This window comes from Erithacus rubecula, assembly GCF_903797595.1.
Source record: "Erithacus rubecula genome assembly, chromosome: 3".
Classification (NCBI taxonomy): Eukaryota; Metazoa; Chordata; class Aves; order Passeriformes; family Muscicapidae; genus Erithacus; species Erithacus rubecula.
In genome coordinates, this window is record NC_136689.1 from 144,055,336 (window position 1) to 144,077,272 (window position 21,937).

Here is a 21,937-nt window from a genome sequence, read left to right on the forward strand (position 1 = left end):
CACAAGTAGGTTCTGTTTGAAGGGGATTTTTCTTTATCTTCAAATATCCCTTTCAAGTATTGCAGAAAAATACCAGTGTTAGAACTATGTGCTTTTAGTATAAATGAATAATTTACAACTGTATTAAGGAGTTAAATAGGGACATTATGAAAGTCTTTGTACCTATAAATCAGCAGTATTTTCCAAAATTGTAAAAGTCTACAGAGAAAAAAACCTAGTTGAGAAGAGGAATAGATCAAGGAATTTTTGTAATGAAATTGAAGAAATCATTAGTAGGTGCTGAAAAGCTGTGCCAGGCAGAGGAGCTGGGCAGAATCATGGCTGGCTGTGTTTGAATTAATTTTGCTTTGTGTTTTTTCCTCATTCTGGAGATTCTGAATATGAATTTCAGACTTACAGTCTAGTATTAAATCATTTCCAGTTGTTAGTGTGCAGATTTCTCTCTCAAGATGCTGAGAAAGCTAAACTTCTTCCTGCACACCTTGTTTCCTTCTGGTTCTGTGTCTAGTAAAGAAATTGTGGTTTATACAGGTTACATGATCAGCCCTACCCATGCTGCTTTAGCTTCTGCTTGTGTCCTTCATTTTTGTAAGGAACAGCCAGGACACTTTAAACTTGTGTTCCATTACAGTCAGGCCACAGAGACAGTCTTTGTTTCAATCTCAGCTGAGTATTTACAAAATACTACTGGAATTAAAACAGCCACTTCCATTTTGTGTATCTTTTCACTCCTGCTGTTTGCATAGCATAAACAAAGTCTGGACACACTACAACTTTTCTCTGACTGTTTTTTTTATTATATTCTATTTCCCTATCTCATTACAGCAGCTACAGCATATTTTGTATATACATGGAATTACTTTCTCTGGGGATTAAATCATCTGATGTAGATTGAGAGAGGGGAAAAAAGAAAAATTCACTGGGTTTATTTATAATTTTCTTCCATTAGTTTCTTCTTTCCTTGTTCATTGCCTCTGGAACATTTGCATAATGCCTTAATTTGTTGTCTTTGTTTTTTCTTGCATCTTCTACCACTTCATTTTATATAAGAAATGTTATTGGCATAAACTCAAGACTTCTCTGCTTTTTTATCTATGCAACTAATTATTTATCTATAAAGACACTTGTTTTTTTTCTTTTACTTTTTCTTTTTATTTTTTAGAATTTCAGTAAAGGAATTCTCCATTTCTTTTAAGAAAGAAATCAGCTGATTACTGGTTATTCATTTTTTTATCTCAGAGAAGAGTGTTTTGTATGCAATTGTTGTCTGACTTTCTAGTTAACAGGTTAATATTTACCCAGTTTAAGAGGTTGGAGACATTCTGAACAGCAACAGGGAATGATTTGGAAATGAAGGCATTCAAAATGAGGAATTACATGTCAGGAGTTAGGTTGAACCCAAGAACTGTTTTGAGCCCTAATTGTTCTTGCATCAACACTAAAAATAAAAATATGTTTCTGGCTGTTGATTTACAATAACAGGAGAGGAAGAAGGCCTCATCCAAAGAGATTGGTAATGAAGCCAGTACTAAAAGAAATAATCCTAAAATCATCAGAACAATTAAATAGAGAGAAGAGAAACATAAATTGTTCATTAATCACAAAATCATGAGATCTCTGACAAAGTTGATTTCACAGAAATCCACAATAATGTGAATGAATTTAGAAAAACACAGGTTTCTGAGAGTTCATTTTTTTTAAATATTGTTTTTTTTCTCTCTTATTTTCTTTGCTTGTATCCTACTAGTTTTATTAAATAGAAGGGAAAAACTTCTCCTTTAGGGATCATGCAGCACATCTTGTTTTGATAATGTCTTTCTTTCTATTGTAGCATGAATTTTCTCCCCATTTGTTCTTGCAGTGTTAGTGACTGTGTTACCTGCATTGCTTTTGTACACAGTTACCTTATTTTTTGGTGTTTGCTCTTTAGGTAATGATTCTGACGTTGACCTTGACAGGAAGGAAGATGAGCGAGAAAAAACTGCCAAGAGGCCCCGAGCTCAGAAAACAGAGAAAACAGCATCAACTAAGGAGACTGAACAGGTTTCAGGAGCTAAAAATCCTATTATAAGTGTGGTTTTGACAGCCCATGAAACTATTCCAGGTAATCAAAATCATCAATTATATCATTTTTTTTATTATGCTGACACTGTATAAAGTATTTATTGGTCTAAGGCCAAGTTGCTTAGACTATTTAGTATATGGAAAATATTTAGCATTATTTGATTATCTTGATACAAAATCTCTGCATCTGGCAGCTACATAATTGTAGAACTTCAGTCACATTTCTACATAGGTACAAGAAATGCTGGACCTGGTGTAGTTAACCTGAGTTACTGCATTAACATCAGTCTGTGAATAGTTCTAAAAAAGAAAATGATAAAACACTGATCAGAAGAAAGTGTAAATATATTTTAAAATCAAGTTCAACATAATGATTAGAGATTTCAAACAATTTAGTCAAAACAAGATTTGCATTTGACAGTTTATATAAACCATTAACTGATTATAAACCATTTAAACATTCTGTCTGACTGTCAGAATCCCTTTTTAATAGTTGTATGCATTATTTTCAGCTTTGTAGTTTTGTTGTTCTCCTTTCCATTATTGCTAGCATTTCTGAGTATTTGTTTTGTTTGTAACTATCAGAACAACTTTAAGGTCTTTATTTTGTTGTTGTGGGTTGGAAACTAGCAGGATTTTCTGTGTTAATATATTTTGATATTGAGATTTGTGGTATGCTGGTTAAGGTGTAAATGGGATCCTTTAGGTGTTAGTTTATGGATATAGACAAACCTCCCTCCTTAAGGGCTTTTGGAAAGAGCCAGAACTGGAGATTGCCCCCTGTAGTGCTAAATTTGTAAGAGTTTTTATCTTAGACCTCTACATTTCTGACAAGGACTAGAAGAATTTTCAAGAGGTGAAGGAAAGACATGGTGGATAATGCAATGAAAGATCCATTTCCTAAAAAAACTACATAAAAAGGCAAATGAAGTAATAATATAGATAAAGAAACAAATTTAGGAAGCATGTGATGCAGGAGAGGAAATGTAAATCTAGTGGATATTGGTGCCTTAATTACTACCTAGTAAAGTTTTTATTTGGACAACCAAAGTTTTGGGCTTTTTTGCACATATGCTTTTTGACATACTCAAAATAGTAACATAAGTTAAACTTTGGAGGTATTTGGGCATAATAGAATCAAACATTCAGAATACTTTAATGAACCAAAAGGATTTACAGTCAAGTATGAACCTGCAGCAATTTTTGAAGGTCCTCTCATCTATTTGACTGACAATTAATAATCCTATTACATTCAAGTTCCCAGCTAAATTATGTGTAATAAAAAAGTCAGTACTCTTCAGAAAGTTATGAATTGTCACCCAGCTTTTCAGAATTTGGAAATCCTAGAAGATATAAGTGATTAACTCTAAAGATTGAAAAGCAAAATATTTCTTTTCATGCAACTATGGTTTAATTTATTTTTTCATTGATTTTCTTTCTATTTTTTCCCATTAATTTCCACAATCTAACTATATCTTAATGTCACTAGCAATTCTTAGACAGTTACCCTTTCTCAGTAATACTTAAATATCTGAAGTTTTTAATAAAGACCTTTCACAGTTTTTTTCATAGTCATTTTTCTGGAGATTTATCCTGTGCTGAAGAGATGAGTTACTGCTGTAGACTGCTGATGAAGAATATAAATAGATAAAATAGTTCTCCCTTCTCTTCTGCTCTCTGTGCACTAGACCATCTGTAAAGTTAAGTTGAAAATAAAGTTTAAAGTTCCTTAAGCACTATATAAACTTAGTCCTTCCTCTGCAAGGATTAATAGTCTATACCCACCTGTTGCCTGGTTTTGAGGGTGCATGGAAATATCCCTTTTTGTGTCCATTACAGTAAAATTTGGTTGGGAGATTTCAGATGACAATTAGAAAAATAGAGAAGGCTTTAAGAATTAGCTGTATTTTATTCCCAGTATTAAGGAACTACTTAGACTGTATTTTTCCCCTTTTAAAATAAAAGATTATTTTAGAAATATTGCATTAACACTTTGCTGTAACTTTTCTAAACACTGATGAGGTTTGGGACAATGCTTTATATCATTTAGATTATGACTAAATTGATGTCTTCAAAATTCCTCTGAACAAACAGGATCAGTCAGTTTTTAATTTCCCAGAAAGGACTTTGGGCAACTTTGATTTTTCCCCAGTGTTCCCTTTTCTGTGATGTATTCTTGGAAGGCTCATAAAAGGTAATACATTTACAGCCATAGAAATCTGAAAGCTGGCATTAACCCACAGAGTAAATATAGTTTGAATAAAAGTTGTAGATTTTTTTTTTTTTTTTTAGTGCAGGCCTTGAAGTTCCTTGGGAGGCTTGAGAGGTGAGTCTGGGCAAAGCCAAGCACAGTGTCCTGCACCCAGACATGGAATGATAGGATAAGGGGAAATAGTTTCAAACTGGGAAAGGGGAGTTTTAGATTAGGTTGTAGGAAGAATTTCTTCACTCTGAGGGTGGTGAGGCATGGAAAAGTTTGCTCAGAGAATTTGTGGATGCCCCATCCCAGAAAGTTCAAGACTAGATTGGATGGGGCTTTGGGCAGTCAGGTCTAGTGGAAGGTGCCCTGCTCACAACACACAGGTGGGAATTAGATGACCTTTAAGGTCCCTTCCTGCCCAAAACATTCCATGGTTCTGTAACTGGAGGGACTGGAGACCTTGAAGAGGAGTGCTGAGTTCATGGGCGCACCAAGGCATCAGAGCAAACACAGGACAATTTCTCATAAGCATCACAATTGAGGGGGAATAACAACAGTTCTGAAAATTGTGTGAATTTTGTGTGAAAATGAAAATTGTTTTGAATGTCAGACACTTTTTTCATAGTCTGTTTTTAAGAACAAGTGGGTAAATTCAGTCAAATATTCCATCATCTTGGTTTTTTAATGTATTTTATTTCCCATGTTTAAATTCTGTAAGTTATCAAGGTGTCTAAAACCAATTTATTATTCATGCTCAGTTTGATTCAGGAGAGATGTGAACATATAAATAATTGTTTTATGTAAATTCCATAATATTTAAAGACTCAGCTTTTTACTAGGAGTCTCTGTGAAGATGGTCAGTGGTAGATTATTTATTTGTTTGTTTTTAATAAATGCTAAAATAGCATGATGTACTAATTTTCTTGAGAATAATTATTTTTTGTTTTTTAAAGGAGTGTCCCCGACCCCCAAAAAGGAGTTGGATTTTTTTAAATTACAAATTCTTAATACAACACTGTGAAGGCTTTCCATAAAAGTCCAACTGAGTTTTCATGCTAGTGAGAGGATTCTATCTGTAATCCATCAACATTTAGTTCTTTCTTCCATTGAAGTTTTTAGGAAAGAAGTGGAAGAATGTCATTTTGCTTACTATTTGTCATATTGCTTACTATTTTGTGACTGACTTAGTTTAACTGTTGTCAGTCTTTTTAACTGATAAGTCTTTTTTTTGTTTAAGATAATTTCTGTTCTGTGGCTCATGGAATGAGGGTTGTGGGTTTATGACACATCTAAATGGATTTAATATCAGGCAAAATGAGCCTCCTGGGGAAGAGAGGAGGACTGGGACTACCCCTGTTCTAAATATCTTGGTCAGTAAGTACAGACTGCTGTCACAAGCAAGTATTGTTCTCCAACCCCAGCTTCCTGTCCTTCAGATCATTGTGCCTGTTGATGGGCCACTGTAGCAAAACACTAGAAAATTAGTCATGTGTTTGCAGAAGGAGAGATGTGGTGTAGATTTTAAGCAGATTCTCTCTCTAATCCTTTTTATGAACTCCAGTACTTTTCATTCAACATGTATATGAATGGAGGGCCAAAGATGCTATCCCTGTGCTCAATGCAAATGTTGAATTAGGCAAGGTTAGGAAAATGAAACCTTTCCCCTCTGAATGTGAGCAGGTGTTTGTTATTGTGGGTTTGCAGATTGATTTAGCTCAGCCAATCTAATGTCCAGCTCTGGTGAAAAGGGGAATCTTTATCCTCCCATACAGGGGTCTGTGTTTCTGTTTTTGTGTAAATTAAAATGTGTTCAACCTCAGGGTGACCTAATCTACACAAATATTAAATGATCCTTTTCCTTTCTTTTAGCTTTGCTTTGAGGGTTAGAGATAGATTTGCATGGAGAGCTTTGGGGTTATGGGTAGGGTTGGTTTCTGATGATTTGACTTTCAGAACTGCCTTATGGATCACACATATTTGGAGCACGTTTCACAGGATATTGTGGAAGCAGCACAAGCACATTCCTTCAAAAGAGATTGTAAGAAACAAATATTCACTTTCTGCCCATAGCACATTATTTTAACTGTACAGACCAGAGTACTACATTATCAAGATTTTTTTTTTTATACTTGAACTTCAGCTAAAGTCCTTTTTTAAAACAAAAAAAGTTGGTCTAAAGGCAACTTGCAGCATCTCAGAAGGAAAGAAAAAAGACACTGTGTAAAGTCTCATGAATTCTGACAGTTGTTAAGCTGGTGTTTGCATCTAGATTATCATATTTAATATGTATCAATTAATTTGTCTAATTCCCATATTGAATGCATTTACATTTTAAGTCTCTGTGACTTTATACAGTAATTGTTCCGTAACTTAATTACATGTGGGGTGAAATTGCATATTCCTTTACTTTGTTTTAAGTCTGTATTAAACTGATTTTTGTGGGTTGTGAGATAATGATTATTCACACTTTTTTCCCCCACAGTATTGCTAATTACAGAGTTTTTTCTGATATTTCACTTTCAGTTACCTCTTTTCCAAGCTGAAGGTCTCCAAATTCTGTATCCCTCTCCCAAGCAAAATACTGCTGATTTTGTCTTTGTTACTGTTTTCTGGTTCTTTTCTTTTTGTGATATGTACTTGAAGCTTTAGGATGTTTGCAGAATTCAGTTGAATCAGTAGGAATTAGGTTGATGTTCTTTCCTGGTTTATTTGTGATCCCATTCCTAATAATTATCTTACCAATAGTCTAATACTGTTATGCTGTTGATAAGTATTGGAGAATCTGTAGTTAAGGACAGGCTGCTTTTTCAAGGGACAGACTGGAGGCCATCTCTGAGTTTGAGCCAGAGATGGGTGAAGCTTATCTGTAGAAGCTGCTGTCAGAATGTCATGAAGAACTCAAATCTTATTCTTCTGAAGGCTGATTTACTTAGATGATATTGACTGAAAAGAGGAAAGCAAAAGGCATAAATAAAGTCTAGTAAGCTAAATTCGATTCTGCCTTTAAAATAGAGATATGATAGTGCTGGAGGAAGGATTTCTCTGAAAGAAATGATCAGTACATTTCAAGAAGTAAACTTCTTTTTCTTCCCCTGATATTTATATGCTTTGACTTCTTGAAACGATTGCCTAGGGAAACAGGAAAACCTTTATCTTCCTTGTTGGCATATATGTTTTTAATGAAATATAAGACCTTGTATGTGTTTGCCTTGTTCTTGGCATTTCTCTAGAATATTGAAGGCATTCTTTTGGGATGTGGGGCATGTGGGGGCTAGGCTGGTTGGAGCCTAGAAACCAATTTTCTCACTTCCTGGGTATATGTTGTAGTCATTAGTATTCTAATGGTGACTGCTGTGGCTGCTGGTGTGTTGGCACCCTCAACATCCCAAGTGGATGGAGACATCTAAAGTTCTTAATGCTTCCCTGTCTTCTAAGGATGGGAAGTAGCAAGCTCCCACTAGGGGATGTGGTTGCATTTTGTGAGCAGTAGTTCACCAGCATGTCTGAAAATGTGAATCTCCCTCTTCAAGTTTTTAAAGATACTCTCTCTGTGAACTGCATAGGTAATTTAGAGGCAGGAACATGAGGATAACCTTGGAGCATTCTGCCCAAAGTATGCAAAATACTGGTGAGTTAGTATTTATCTAGTGAGTATATATTTAGTTCACCCAATTTAGGTGATTAAATTTTTATAGTGGTAGTATGAAAGTCTATTAAACAGTTCAGCAGTCCTTTTAGGAAATGCTCAAACATCCTGAAATGCAGAAGGGCACAGAGGAGAGTTAGTGTGGAGCATTTAATGAGGATCCTTGTCTCACAGTCAGGAGATGGGAGGCCTGGAAGAGGCAGTCATGCATATAAAGCAGCTTAAGATCTATTTTCTTTTAATGGAGTGACTCTAAATATAGAATTTGCTTCTATTTTAAGTGTTGAAGTATCAGAACACTTTTCTAGTGTCTAATGTCTATTGTGTTAGTGTTTTCCTGAAGCCACAGACTGAACCATGGCTCCTGTGCTGTAATGACAAGGTCCCATCTCATTGGGCTACCACAGTGCAATTTGGGAGATGCAGTCCAGTGGACAACCTGACATTTGTGGGAGAGGGAGGAACAGGAGGAATAGAAGTTATAATGTTCTGGTGACATTTAGAGTGGAATCTTGGAAGATCTCTTTTGTTGAACCTGCAGAATCTTTAGTACAGAATTGAAAGCATTATTAAAAAAAAAGTAGTGCAAAAAGTCTGGTTTTAGATGCAACCAGTTTAGTGAGAAACAGAGCTATTACAGTTTAGTTACTCTGTTTATAGAGTTGGCTGATGTCCAGCCTGATAGGAAAGGCTTCAGTAGCTTTATGTACTCCCAAATGGCTTCTTCTCAAAATACCTCAATTTCCCACTTAAAATGACTCTGAAGGACCCACAGAATCTCAGTTCTTGTTGTCTGCAGCACATCTTTCCTCCAGGTAATGTCACTAAGTTTTTCACACCTGTTGTTGGGTAACCCCCACCGTGGTTCCAGAGACTTTATGTTAATACTGCTTATATTTTATAAATAATATCAGGAATCTGGGTTTATTGCATTCAGTAAAGCCCCTTCTGCTCCCAGTGGAGATTGACAGGTGCAAGGAGCATAGAATCAGAATATCCTGGGTTGGAAAGGCTCCACAAAGATTGAGTCCAGCTCCTGGCCCAGCACAGGGCAGCCCCAAGGATCACACAGTGTGCTTGAGAGCATTGTCCAAACACTTTTTGAGCTCTTTCAGGCTTGGAGCTGTGACCACTGCCCTGGGGAGCCCGTTCCAAACATATTCTTTCATTCTGAGGGATGGCAATGAGCTCCAAAATATAAGGACTTCAAGGAAAAGATGTACAGAGTTTTAAATATAGACTAAATTGTCTTTTATACTAAACTTTTCCCCAGCCTTGTTTGTGGAACTGATTAAACAGCTTGGTGTAATTTTTTGAAGGATATGCTATGAAGCAGAAGCCGAAAAATTCAAATTTTATTTAGAGGATCTACAAACTTTTAAAGGTGGAAATATTTGAGTAATGAATGATGCTCTGAACTATCAGTCCTGGCAAGTATTTAATTAGAACTATAGTGTAAGTATAGTTGGTTTGTGGAAGTGTACCCATCGTTAACAACAGAAACTAAAACAGTCAAACTAATGATTATAGAGTTTGTTGTTTAATTTACACTTGTGTATTATAGACAATGCACATTTCTAATATGAGATTTTTAATGAGCATTCTTTCCATTCTTCCTTTAGGAGCCAGAAAAATTGTTCCTCTTGAGGCTTCTCCTCATGAAAGTGAACCCACAGCTGCAGACACAGCAGTCCAAGATCCATCACAACGAAAGGGATATCAGGAATATGCCATTCAGCAAACCCCATATGAACAGGCAATGAAAACAAGCAGGTAACTTTGAAGTACTTATATTTGTGTTCATGCAGAATATGAATGCTTTCCTATCCATTTTCGTGAAACTGGGGTGTTTTTCTGAGACCTTTAAATGAAGGAACAGCTGAAAATCAACTGTGAATAAATTGTATAATTTAAAATGCCTTTGGAGAATAATTTAAAAGAAAAACAAAAAAACCAAAGCATTTCTGTCCCTGAATGTCTAGGGAAATTTCAACACATTATGATACCAAGGTTCACTACTTTAAATATAACTGGTTTTTTTGGGTTTTTTTAGGTTGGGTCCAACTCAACTGAAGATTTTTACATGCGAATACTGTAACAAGGTGTTCAAATTTAAACACTCCCTGCAAGCACATCTGAGGATTCATACAAATGAGAAACCTTACAAGTGTTCTTACTGCAGTTATGCCAGTGCCATCAAAGCCAACCTGAACGTTCACCTGCGGAAGCACACCGGGGAGAAGTTCAGCTGTGACTATTGCACCTTCACCTGTCTCAGCAAAGGCCATCTCAAAGTCCACATCGAAAGGGTGCATAAGAAAATTAAGCAGCACTGTCGTTTCTGCAAAAAGAAATACTCAGATGTTAAAAATCTGATCAAGCATATGAAGGAAACTCACGACCTTCAGGATAAAAAGGTGAAGGATGTTTTTGACGAGCTTCGCTTGATGACACGAGAGGGCAAAAGGCAGCTGCTCTACGACTGCCACATCTGTGAGCGCAAGTTCAAAAACGAGCTGGACCGGGACCGGCACATGCTGGTTCACGGGGATGAAAGACCCTTTGCTTGTGAGCTCTGTGGCCATGGAGCCACCAAGTACCAAGCCCTTGAGCTTCACGTCCGAAAGCACCCTTTTGTGTACGTGTGTTCTGTGTGCCTCAAGAAGTTTGTCAGCTCTGTGAGGCTCCGTGCTCACATCAAAGATGTGCACGGGGATCTGCAGGAGGATTCTGTTTTTGACAGCTCCATCAACCAAAGCTTCTGCCTGCTGGAGCCAGGAGGTGACATCCAGCCAGAAGCCCTTGGTGAACAGCAAACACAAACACAAACTGCAAGTGAATCGACTGTCACGAGTACTGATGCTGTTAGCACCCCACAGCCACCTGCTTCTAAAGATGAATCAGCAGCTACAGAGGTAAACCACGATGGTCAGAATAATGGTGATGGAAAAATTGATGCAGTCCTTTCCCTAGAATTGGAAAATCCTCTGGTGAAGAATGTAGCAGAGACGCTGTGTCAGACAACAGATGTAGCAGTCCCAGACATTCAGCCCTGCGTAGCATCAGATTGCTTCCTGCTGAAAAATGGTACTGCTGGCCCTGAGGAGTTAAAAGGTCCTCCTCCAAATGAAGAGGAAGTTAATCACTGCAGTTCTGTAAATGAGCAGGGTGAAGAAATTAATCTTTTACTATCTGAAGACAAAAGTTTAAATGTGCCTCAGAACAACGCAATGACTGAGAACCTTCCAGTCCTTGAAGAGAGAATCCAGTCTGTTCCTCCTGGTGAATCAGAAACAGTCAATCCACCCATTCAGAATTCAGCAGAGCCCACAGACCCTTTGGCAGCAGCAGAAGCTGGTGCAGCCACCAGCCCACAGGCAGCCTCTTCTAACACAGCTACAGCCAACGGGGGGAATGGATCTGTTGCCTTCATGCAGATTTTGGACAGCTTGCAGAAGAGACAGATGAGCACTGAGTTACGTGAGAGGATAAGGAAGGTTTATGGAGACTTGGAATGTGAATACTGTGGTAAGGAGCAGTGGAATTATGGTTGGGGGTTTTTAAATCTTATGCAGTGAGCTTTTTCCTACTTCTTGGGTTTACAGTGTTGGATATATTTGTGTGCCTTTGCAGCAGCAATAGTTTTGGAGTTCAGTATGGATTCTGGGGTCCAGTGGGATTTACTTTTTACTGTACAAATAATGTTAAATGAGTCAAATCTCCTAAAAAAAATCCACTAGTGCAACTATTTCTGTCCACATGCATTCTCTAAATCACAACTTTCACTGAGACCAAGTACAGCAGATTTAGGCATGTGATCAGCATTAGCTGGATCCATGCTTTAATGCTTGAGCTTCATTATCAGCTTAGTATAAAATTCTGGTTTTTTCATAGTGTGGGAAGATGTATAGTAATATACATTCTGTACAATAGGAACATATATACTGGCATAATTTTGTGTCTTGTTTTGAATAAGGTTCTTTGAGATTAAAATTTTAATTGCATGGTATCAGATCATGGTATCCTGGTTGTAATTGTTTGGGTTTTTTAATTTATGGAAGTAGGAATAACGCAGTATGCCCACTTGTTCTAACTGAAAATGTTTGTGTTTGCATAGCTGGAAAGTAAGCAGTTTGGGATATATATTGTAGTTTTCATTCTTGGAAAGGGAAAGGAATCAAAATCTGAAAAACAAGTTTTTGAAACACCATAACATTGTACTTTAGGTTAATTACTCTTAGTTTTTTGATTTTGGTTTGGCTTTTGGCCATTATACCAAAAAGGCTTTTAAGAAGGAGTAACAGGAAAGAAATTAACAAACAATATTTTGTCAGCACTTTTGGTGTGCAGTTACATTCAGATTCTTTGCATAAGAGAACAGATGTAAAGGACTTTTCCTTTAGGGAAAAGATAATTAATACATTATCATTGATATGATCATTGATAACATGTGGCTCTTATTAGGCTGTTTCAGGTCATACAACATGATCTTTTTGGGCAAAGGTTGATTTGTAAATATATTTTCAGTAGCAAAGGGTCTTTAGACAAATTTCCATTAAAGACTAAATGGGCAGGATTCAAAGAGTGTATTTTGTCCTGAAAGAAAATCGGTTATTTTTTTGAATTTTCACTTACAATTGTTTAGGAATTACTTTCTTCATGTCTAATTTAATTTTCAGGCAAGTTGTTTTGGTACCAGGTGCACTATGACATGCATGTCCGTACACACACTCGAGAACATTTATATTACTGCTCCCAGTGCAATTATTCTTCCATCACCAAGAACTGCCTTAAGCGCCACGTCATTCAGAAACACAGCAATATTTTACTCAAGTGTCCCACAGAACATTGTGAATACTCCACTCCAGATAAATACAAGCTCCAGGCACACCTTAAAGTTCACACAGATCTGGTGAGTAGCAAACCAAATATGTGTTTGTCTGAATTCAGTGTCTTCTTCAGTGTTTGTAATAATTGAGGAAATAGCTCAAGGTTCTTACCTTTGTGTTCTCTGCACACTTCTGGAAAAACCTGGCTTAGAACAACTGGATATTTGGAATTTCTCAGAGCTATTTCCAGGAGAGTATGTCTGTATCCATTTCCTCTCTGGTTTTCCCAGTATCTTCAGATCCTCTGGGGTCTGAGTTAGTAGAATAAAGTTGATACTATTGTTACATGACTTCATTCTGTGAACCTCAATTCAGTTCCTTCATAAATAGATGACTTGGGTAAAATGAAAATATGTTCTTCTTAATTACTACAGACAAAAGATATTTAAATTATTGAAAAGGATTTTTTTCTAGTATCTCCACCTAGTTGCAGTTGAACATCTGCCATTTTCTGTTGTGTTGACAAAGAGATCACATTTTAAAGGTTCCTGTCTTGTTCAGAAAACCCTCCAGCTCAGAGTGCCACGTGCTAAAACCAGGTCTTGGTAGGCTGTTGGTCAGTATTTCCAACAGCTGAGTTTACTTTAAAGGTATTTGGAACAGAACAACCTCCTACTCTTCTTAAGCAGTTACTTCTGGAGAACTTTAAAACCCAACAGAAGAGATGATACAAAAAGGAAAATTTTCCCCACTTGTGTCGTCCCCTTCTGTAAATATTTGAAATGGAATCTGAATTTGTTGTGAAGGTTGCAGAAAATTCACATAATAGACATCCTTTTTGGATGATGATGTTTACAGTGCCCATCTGATAGCAAAAGTCTGTGTAATTGGTGTCTGTGAACACTTAAGAAAAAAGAGTCTACAATTACTCTCCCTTCCTAAGTACCCGTTTTTCAAGTGTGATGAATGTCCAACAGCTCCCACCAGGAAGATCATTTTCATAATTCTAAAGAGAACTGAGAAAATGGATTTCATAATTAAAACCATTGTGACAGCACAATCTTTCAGAAGCATGCTTTTACTGATGCTTACTGTCAAATATTTTTATTTAAATGGATTGAAAAATTAATGTATTAGAATTTACTTAGTAACTGAATTTGGCAATTGTCATATTGATCTTCATGCCTACTGCTTGGTATATTTACTCCATGCATATCTTAGGAAAAGGACCACTTCTTCAAATATATATGTAAGCACAGTTAAATGTGGAAATCTACTTTAATTTAAATTGGAAAAATCAATTCTTAATAAATACTAAGGTTAAAACTTCTCTGGAGACAGAAGAAACTGAAATCTCAGTTCAGTTCCTTGTGTGGTTCCTATCCTTCATCACCTCCTTGCTGGCTGCATTTCACCTGGATCCCTGCATCTTGTAGAAGATAAAGGATGAGTATTAAAAAGCAGCTTTCCCTTCATCCTTATATATCACCATATAGGCACCCAACTTGCCCTGTATGCAGCACCCAAATCTTGCACTGGCAGATGATGATGGGGAGTGTGGGTGTGCTGCCTTCTGTATTTGCTACCCATTGTTGTTACAGGGAAGATTTTTTCTTTTGAAGCCTGGAAATTGAGGCATGGCTTGATTCAAAACCAAAACTTTGTATATATTCTCTGATTTTCAGTACTCATCTTTTGCTCCTAGGCCTTTTAGTGTAGATTTTTATGTTTATTGGCATTTATTGAGCTCTTCCAAAGTTCCAACTGTGATGTGACCAATCACTTCAATGCCATGAGACCTGGAAAAGGGCTGGGCAGTTTCAAATGGCTTTAGTACAATTTATATTATGAATGAACTCATGGTAACATTAAAGGGCAAGGTGTGGAATGAAACAATGCTGATGTACAGACAACCTCCAGTGGCATTTGCCATACTCACTGTGCTGAGCAAATAAACATCACAGAGAGAATTGTCTCTGAAAATATTTTAAGTCTATGTATTTAATTGATACTGCAGCCTTAGCACCTCTCTAAACTGCAGTTCAGACCCAGAACCACCACTCATTATTGGGTGCTTACATGTACTTTCATGCACGTTTTGGGATGTGAATTATTCTTATCTTTGGAAGGATGCTTAGAAATTCCATTATGCTGTTGACATTCCCTGTAATAACATAGCTGTTGGTAGGATGTGAGATGCTCAAGCTCTGATTGTTTATTTGCCTTCCTGAGAAGAGTAAATTTTCACATGGTCCCTGGTCTGGCTGGGTTAGCTCTGCCTCTGGAGCAGTGCTGCTGTGCAGTCAAGAATGCAGAGTACTGCAAAGGGAAGCAATTAACAAAAACATCTCTGATCTAATGACCAGGCACTCAGTTGGAAACAGCTTTTGCTCTTAGTCCTCACTTCCATAATGAATATCAGCTTGGCATTTGTTTTTACTAATAGTTATTTCACAAAATAAATGAACTTAAGTACTGCATTCAGGTGCTTGTCATTTTGTGAGCTGAGTTCTGCTTCTTGCCAGACTTCAGAACAGTCTGTCTAAACATTTGCACCTTTCTCTGTAGCCTCCACATGTGTGCACAGCTGTCTCCTGGGTGCATCACATCCTTTTAGCTGAGGTGCATTTTAATGGGACATCAGTTTAATGCAGGAATCTTCTGGGAAAAATTTAATTTGAATATGATGGAACTGTGGTGAAGATTTCTGTAGTTCTTCACTCCTCAGAAGTGTTATTCAGGGGTCTAATTCTGCTCCCATGGATGTTAGAAATTACATTTCTGTTGATCTGAATAGATGTGGGAGCATGCTTTGGCCCTCTATTCCTCTACACAATTATGCAATCAAATTTTGTGTTAATTGAGTTGTGGGAACTTTTCCTGGAAATGTTCTGTGAGTGCCAATGTTTAGTAGAGGGTTTTAATTTTTCTTTTTGTGACTGTATCCTTGTATACCTAGCCCTTGAATTATCTTGAAACACATGCCTCAGAGAAATAAAATTCTCTTCAGAGCACTGTGAATGGATAATGCAATATAGCTGATGATTTCTTGGCACAATTTTAATTCATTTATATAAAAAGAATTGCATTGTGATTATTATGTAAGTGGCCTTATTTAATAACAAAATAGCATAAACAAGAAAACTTGTAATAGAATTTGACCAATGTATTTTCACTAAGTTTAAGAATACTTATGTACCTAATTAAATTCCTGTTTTGTGGAATGAATACAAGGCTAGGTCAAAAACCTACCTTTATTTAGGAATTATTTTAAGTTTCTTATACTTTCTCAAATTAGCTAATAGGGATGTTGATCAAATATCAGGAAGTGATTGCCTTTGAAGTTTAAATAGCTGATAGGACTGTGCAGCTGGTCTCTAACAAAGGTAGATGCAGTTCTCTTGTACACTCCATGCTTTGCTTCTGTTAATGTCCTTCAAAAAAAACCTTGAAGGGAATTTAAAAGGCAAGTATTCCAATAAAGCATAGGAAAAATAACTTTCATTTTTACCAGAGGAAATCTTGCATGCTGAGAATGTGATTCAGGTATTACTGCAACCTCATCCTTCAAAGGGCTCCTGTCATCCCCTGCAGCCAGGGCACCTGAAGAGCTGGAGCTGTGGGGCAGGGGACCCTCTCTGGGGCTTGTGTTGTGATCTGGGTGCTCTAAAATGCTGAAATTTGCAGCAGGGGGTTTTTAAAGGCTGTTTTGATGGGATTACATTGAAGCACTTGCACAAGCTCTCGGGGCAGCAGCAGAACACCACTTCAGCATTCCAAGCTGACAGCATAAGCTCTGGCACTGGCCTGGATACCCAGCAAGGAAAGGTTTGGCTTCAGCTGGCTGCTCTCTGTGACACACTTTGAAGGGATTCAGTGCTCTGAGGCATGCTCTGTTACACTGCAGAAGATAACCCTTTTGAGGATCACATCAGCAGAACTTGGTGTAGATAACTTTCTAACAGCTTGAAAAAAGCTGTTGGCATTATTTCATTGTTGAAGAATTTTGTTACTGTCATCTTGTGGAAAGTTGTGTTCTCAGCATCCATCCATTCATGTTGCTCTATAGCTCTTGATGCACTTACTGATTATTTTGATTTTTTTCCCTAAGACATAGGCTTATAGCCTTTCCTTCCTCAAGAATATTAATGAGAATGTGAAGTTGTCACAGTTAACAGCACTTCAATTGAAGTAGCATGTGTGTAGTAGAGTGTTAATTTTTTTTTCTTATTTAACATTTGTCTCAATGTTCTGGTCACACTTGAGAAATACTTAATTCAGTGAGTAATAGAGACCAGCAACATCAAACTGTACATTAAAAGTGTACTTTTTTCCCCTTTATTTAATGTATATTTTGAAATCAGATATGTAGCAAGTTTGAGGAACAGACTGAGATCTGTCTAAATCATCAAGTAGCAGATTTAGGTTGCATCATTTGAGAGACCCTAATTCCACAAGTTAACAGCTCTTTTTCAAGGTTTTGTCAGCTTTGGAGGCTCCTTTAATCTCTTCCAAAACTTAGCTAATATTCTCTGATGTTCCTTTTTTTCCATTGAGATTCTTAGGGCTTAAAAGTGATGACAGCCCCAACTCCATCATAGCAAGGTGGTACTGCCCTCAGGGTGGTAATTCTTGTGTAGCTGCCATCCCCAGTCCATGGGCTTCTGTCTCATTTTGATCAATAATCTTCCTTCCACACTCTTCAGGAGGTATTTCTGTCCTCCTGGAATGCTCTGTGGCTTCTGCTCACCTTTTCAGAGGTCTCTGGTAGGTGGGCAGCTGCACCTCTCCAGCCAGGTAATGTGTTACCTGGGCACCTACCCAACTCTCAGGACTAACAAGATTCCCTCCATCTGTGGTTTTGATAATCCACTAATGAATTAATCTTTTCAGTGCAGAGGTGACTATCACCCCACTCATTTGATTGAGCATCCAGTGCCAGCAGGTACTTCTGGAAAGATCCAATTCTCCAATTTATATTATGACTGTCAAGGTTTAATGTCAAGTGTAATGGAGAAATTCTTACATTTTTATATGGAATTAGATGCATTTGTAAAAACATGATAAATACAATTAGACTGAAATTGCATCAGGAAGAAATTACATCAAAACTCTGCAGTTGAACTTGATTGATAGTGTTAAATCTGTTATAACATCAGTGGCACTGAGAAAATCCACAGTAGTCCGTGAGTCTTTAAATCAAAATAGTAGAATAAGACTTTATCAGTAATACATAAATGCTGAATATTTATAAAACTGTTAGAAATGTAGACACCGAATAAGTAATGGCATCTGTCATGGTTAACTCTGCTGCTCAATTTCAGGCCATTTTATAAATCCACACAGTGCTGGTTGTCTTCAGAAGGGTAAGATCTGATCCTAAGCTTTCAGAAGGGTGGACTTGGGGAAAGAAAAGAACAAAGACCCCTAAATAGTACTGCTTACATCAAATACATTTTCTTATGTTATATGACTTTTGACTCCTGATTTTCTAGAGTCAGTCAGAAGATAATGCTTACATTTATTGTGCATATTCTCATCTGCTGTAACTTGGAGCCCTGTATTCATGAGGATTAATGATGTGCTTAGAGTCTTTTCATATTTCTCCTTCACTTATTTCACTATAAATACATTCATTTTTTCCTTAAAAACCGAACCTTGAATTATAACTTTGTTGAGAGCCGTGTATTACTGAATAATGACTATAGTGATTATACCAGTAGACTGAAAATGCAATCTCTTTCTTTCTCACTTAAGGATAAAAAGAGTTATTCCTGTCCAGTGTGTGAGAAGTCATTTTCTGAAGATCGACTTATAAAATCTCACATCAAGACAAATCACCCTGGTAAGAAAAAAATCAAGGAAGATTTCTCAGTCTTGCAATAAATGGACAAGGGTTTAGAATGAGTAGTGTAATGTGATTATATTCCTAAGAAAGAGTCTATTTCTAATTCAACTGGTTTAGAGTAAGAATTTTGTTGGTTTTGCAGATGTTAGAATTTAGGGTGAAAAGTGTTACTTTTTGAGCATGTGTGTTGTGGAGTATGTCAGGTAATAATACCAAGAAATCTGTCTTCATCTGGCAAAGGGTGAACTCAAACACTGGGAAGTTTGGGATCAGGCATATAGATATCCTGTAGCAACCCAGGAGATGTAAAATTCCCACTGGCCTTACATGAACTGGCAGAAATGCATTAGAGCTCATGATTTGTCTGTAGGTGGCTGATGTGAGTGCAGAGCTGGCCCTGTGTGTGTCCAGGTCCTGTGGGCTGGGCTGGACCCCCAGGGCCAGCTGGAGTCTGCAGCAGAGCTCCTGCTGAGACCAGCTGGGATGTGCTATGGCCAGCAGTAAATGAGCTGGCAAGCCAGGCTGGATCCAGCAAACTGCTCCCAGCTCTGTTTATACCTTGCACTCTGTTATACCTTGATTTATCAGTGCAAGTACAAGATACAGTGAATGTGGTAAGTCAGTAAACAGTCCTTTCTCAGATCTTGGGAATTTGATGCCAAAATGGTGGGGACTGATTAAAACCACAGTGATGTGGGCTCAGCAGAGCCACACTGGTGTGTCTCTGATTTCCTGCTTCTCAGGATTGGTGTTACATTGGATGGAAAGCCCTGCTGCTACTGCAGAGGAGGGGGAGGTGGCACTTTCATTGATTCATCTACAGTCCTCATTATCACCTGACATAATTGAATAAAGAAGGAAAACACTGGTCATGCTCAGACTGGGTCTAAGAAAAAAGTCTAATTAAAATGATAATAAAACTTTCCTTGTCTTACTTACGTACAGCATAATGGCTAAAGCAGTAGTTTATCTTCCTATTGCCACTAGGTAGTGCTAGACCCGTGTTTTAAACAATTTCCTTCACTTTAATTTCATCCCACTTCAGCTCTTTAGTTACTAAACCTCTTTATTTGCAGACCACTCCAGAGCAGTGTGGTTGGAGGGCTTGTCGTACGTCAGAGGACATGTCTGATGCAGGAAATTGAGATGAGAAAAGGCTTCTGAGCTATACTGTAGTCAGGAGGTATAACACCAGTAAGCATAGAAATTGAATCTCAAGAAATGTGCTTTTAAAGCCTTCCTGCTGCCTCAGGCAGGGAGCAGAGGAGACTTCCCTAAGTAACAAGACCTGTGAACTGGCAGGACATGATGTTCTGTGCCCTTACATGTTGTCATTAGGCTGCAGTGATCCACTGAATGATCAGTGTATGCTGTGTCTGAGGTCCAGAAATACCAGGTAACTCTGGATCCCTGAAGTGCTAAACTAATGGATTTAAATACTCCTGACCAATTCATTTGGTATCTGAATACCTCCAAAAAAAGTATAGTGTGTTGTTTTTTCATTCAAGTGTGTCTTTTAAAGCCTTACAATAGAAGTAAGATTTAAGAAGAAAATCTGTGCTATTATTTTGTGTTTTCATCTTTCATTAATATATCATAAGCACATAGAGCTTAAAGGCAGGATAGCAGATTTATTAGATGTATCTCTATGTTACTAAAGAACTACTGTATCTAATATGCCTATGCAATAGTTGTTCAAGAATCCTGTTTTAATATATGGAGGACAATTAATGCACGAATATTTTTTATTTCTGTGAATTTTCTCCTTGTAATCAGGAAGAAATCCTTTTTTTTGTACACCATACTTAATTGCCAGCCAAATAAGTGTGAGGGGTCTGATGATATAAGCTATTAAATACTGCAGGGGTGTGAGTGCAGTTGTTTTCAGAAATGTAAATGAAACTTAATAAAGATGAAAGGAAAAACAGGTACTGTTAACAGGAATTGAATTTTAAAGGACATATAAAAAGTTATTTAAACTGAAACACTTTCATATTTATCATTAAAGTGTTTCTTGAGCTTCCCCTCTCCTTCATTTCTTAGTGTCATTCAGCATGCCCCACCCCTTGTCTCTTCTGTTTCATCAAGTAGAAAGTATGGAATCAAAAAGTACTCCTTGTTCTTCTGTGTTTGCAGAGTCAGTGAGACAGAAATCTGGGTAGACTTTGGCAGAGCAGTATTTCAAACTAAAAGTGATAAGAGAGCTGTATTGCCCAGTGATTTTTGTACTCAGCAGTGAAGGAGGAGTCTTGGGTTTTTGTCCCAGCTCTCAGAATTATCTACCTTTCATCCACTGTCTGATTTAATATGATATTTCTTAATAGTTCTGAGACACGAGAGGCATCAGCTTCCATGGCTCCCCACTGAGCAGACATCCTAGCCTGCAGTCATGAATGAAGGATCTAAGCCATGAAAGGCAGATGAGGGTTCAGACTTATGGCTGTATTTTTCTTTTTTTGGTACCTTAGAACTTCTCTCTGCTCAGTTCACAGGCTTCTATAGCTACAGGTTATTTTCCTTGTGCACATGAGCTCAGGCAGGATTTTTGTGATTCCATTCTGGGACCAATCATAAAGAGACATGGTGATTTTGGTCAAAATCTAGGTTTAGGCAGGACCTTTCAAATTTATAAGATGTGGGGCATAATACATCACCAGCTTTCATGTCTTCAAGTTTAGATTGCATGAGTGTTGTACTTTCATTAAGTCAAGAGATAACATTTCATTCATCTGACATGCATTGAGCAATTTGATTCATTTTTAAAAGCATCTGGCAATGTTTTCATTGTGTGTCTGGGCCACTTTAAATTAAACTTCATTATTTTGAACTTTTTCACTGTGACAACCAAAACATTTTCTCATATGAAGGAAATACACAGAATTGAGTGTGTCTAGCTTGAATAAGAAAAGGCCAGGAGAGGAATCTTAATTACTGTCTCCAGCAATCTGATTAAAAATAAGACAGAGTGAGATTTTTCTTGGAGCTGTACAGTGAAGGGATGTCAGCTGAAACAAGGAGATTCTGACTAGAGCTGGGAAAACAGTTTTGACTGTAAAGATGGTTAAACACTGGAATGGGCCAAGAGAGGCTGTAGAATCTGCATCCTTGGATATATTCAGAACAGGACTGGATATGACCCCAAGCAACCTGATGGAACTTTGAAAATGGAACTGTAAAACTGACCCTGCTTGGAGTAGGTGACCTCAGAGGTCCCTTCCACTCACATTTGTTCCATGAGCCTGTTTTTTCCTTTGAAGTGCCTGATTATCAGCATTCTGACCATTGTAGATGTGGCTGAAGTGAATTGTTTTCAGATCCTTGACATCTGGGGTGAAATCTTGAATAAAGCT

At 37.4% G+C, this 21,937-nt stretch overlaps 1 protein-coding gene and 1 long non-coding RNA gene across 2 annotated transcripts in view; both read left to right on the plus strand.

Moving 5' to 3' along the window:
- LOC306800098 overlaps window positions 1-21,937 on the plus strand; it is a 237,262-nt gene that overhangs the window by 60,527 nt on the left and 154,798 nt on the right. The window lies entirely within an intron of this gene.
- ZFAT (zinc finger and AT-hook domain containing) overlaps window positions 1-21,937 on the plus strand; it is a 75,216-nt gene that overhangs the window by 23,325 nt on the left and 29,954 nt on the right. The window contains exons 4-8 of the mRNA XM_079301890.1: window positions 1,931-2,104; window positions 9,533-9,683; window positions 9,964-11,438; window positions 12,590-12,822; window positions 18,497-18,584. Coding sequence (XP_079158016.1) covers window positions 1,931-2,104; window positions 9,533-9,683; window positions 9,964-11,438; window positions 12,590-12,822; window positions 18,497-18,584 — 2,121 coding nt within the window. The remainder of the gene's footprint in view (window positions 1-1,930; window positions 2,105-9,532; window positions 9,684-9,963; window positions 11,439-12,589; window positions 12,823-18,496; window positions 18,585-21,937) is intronic.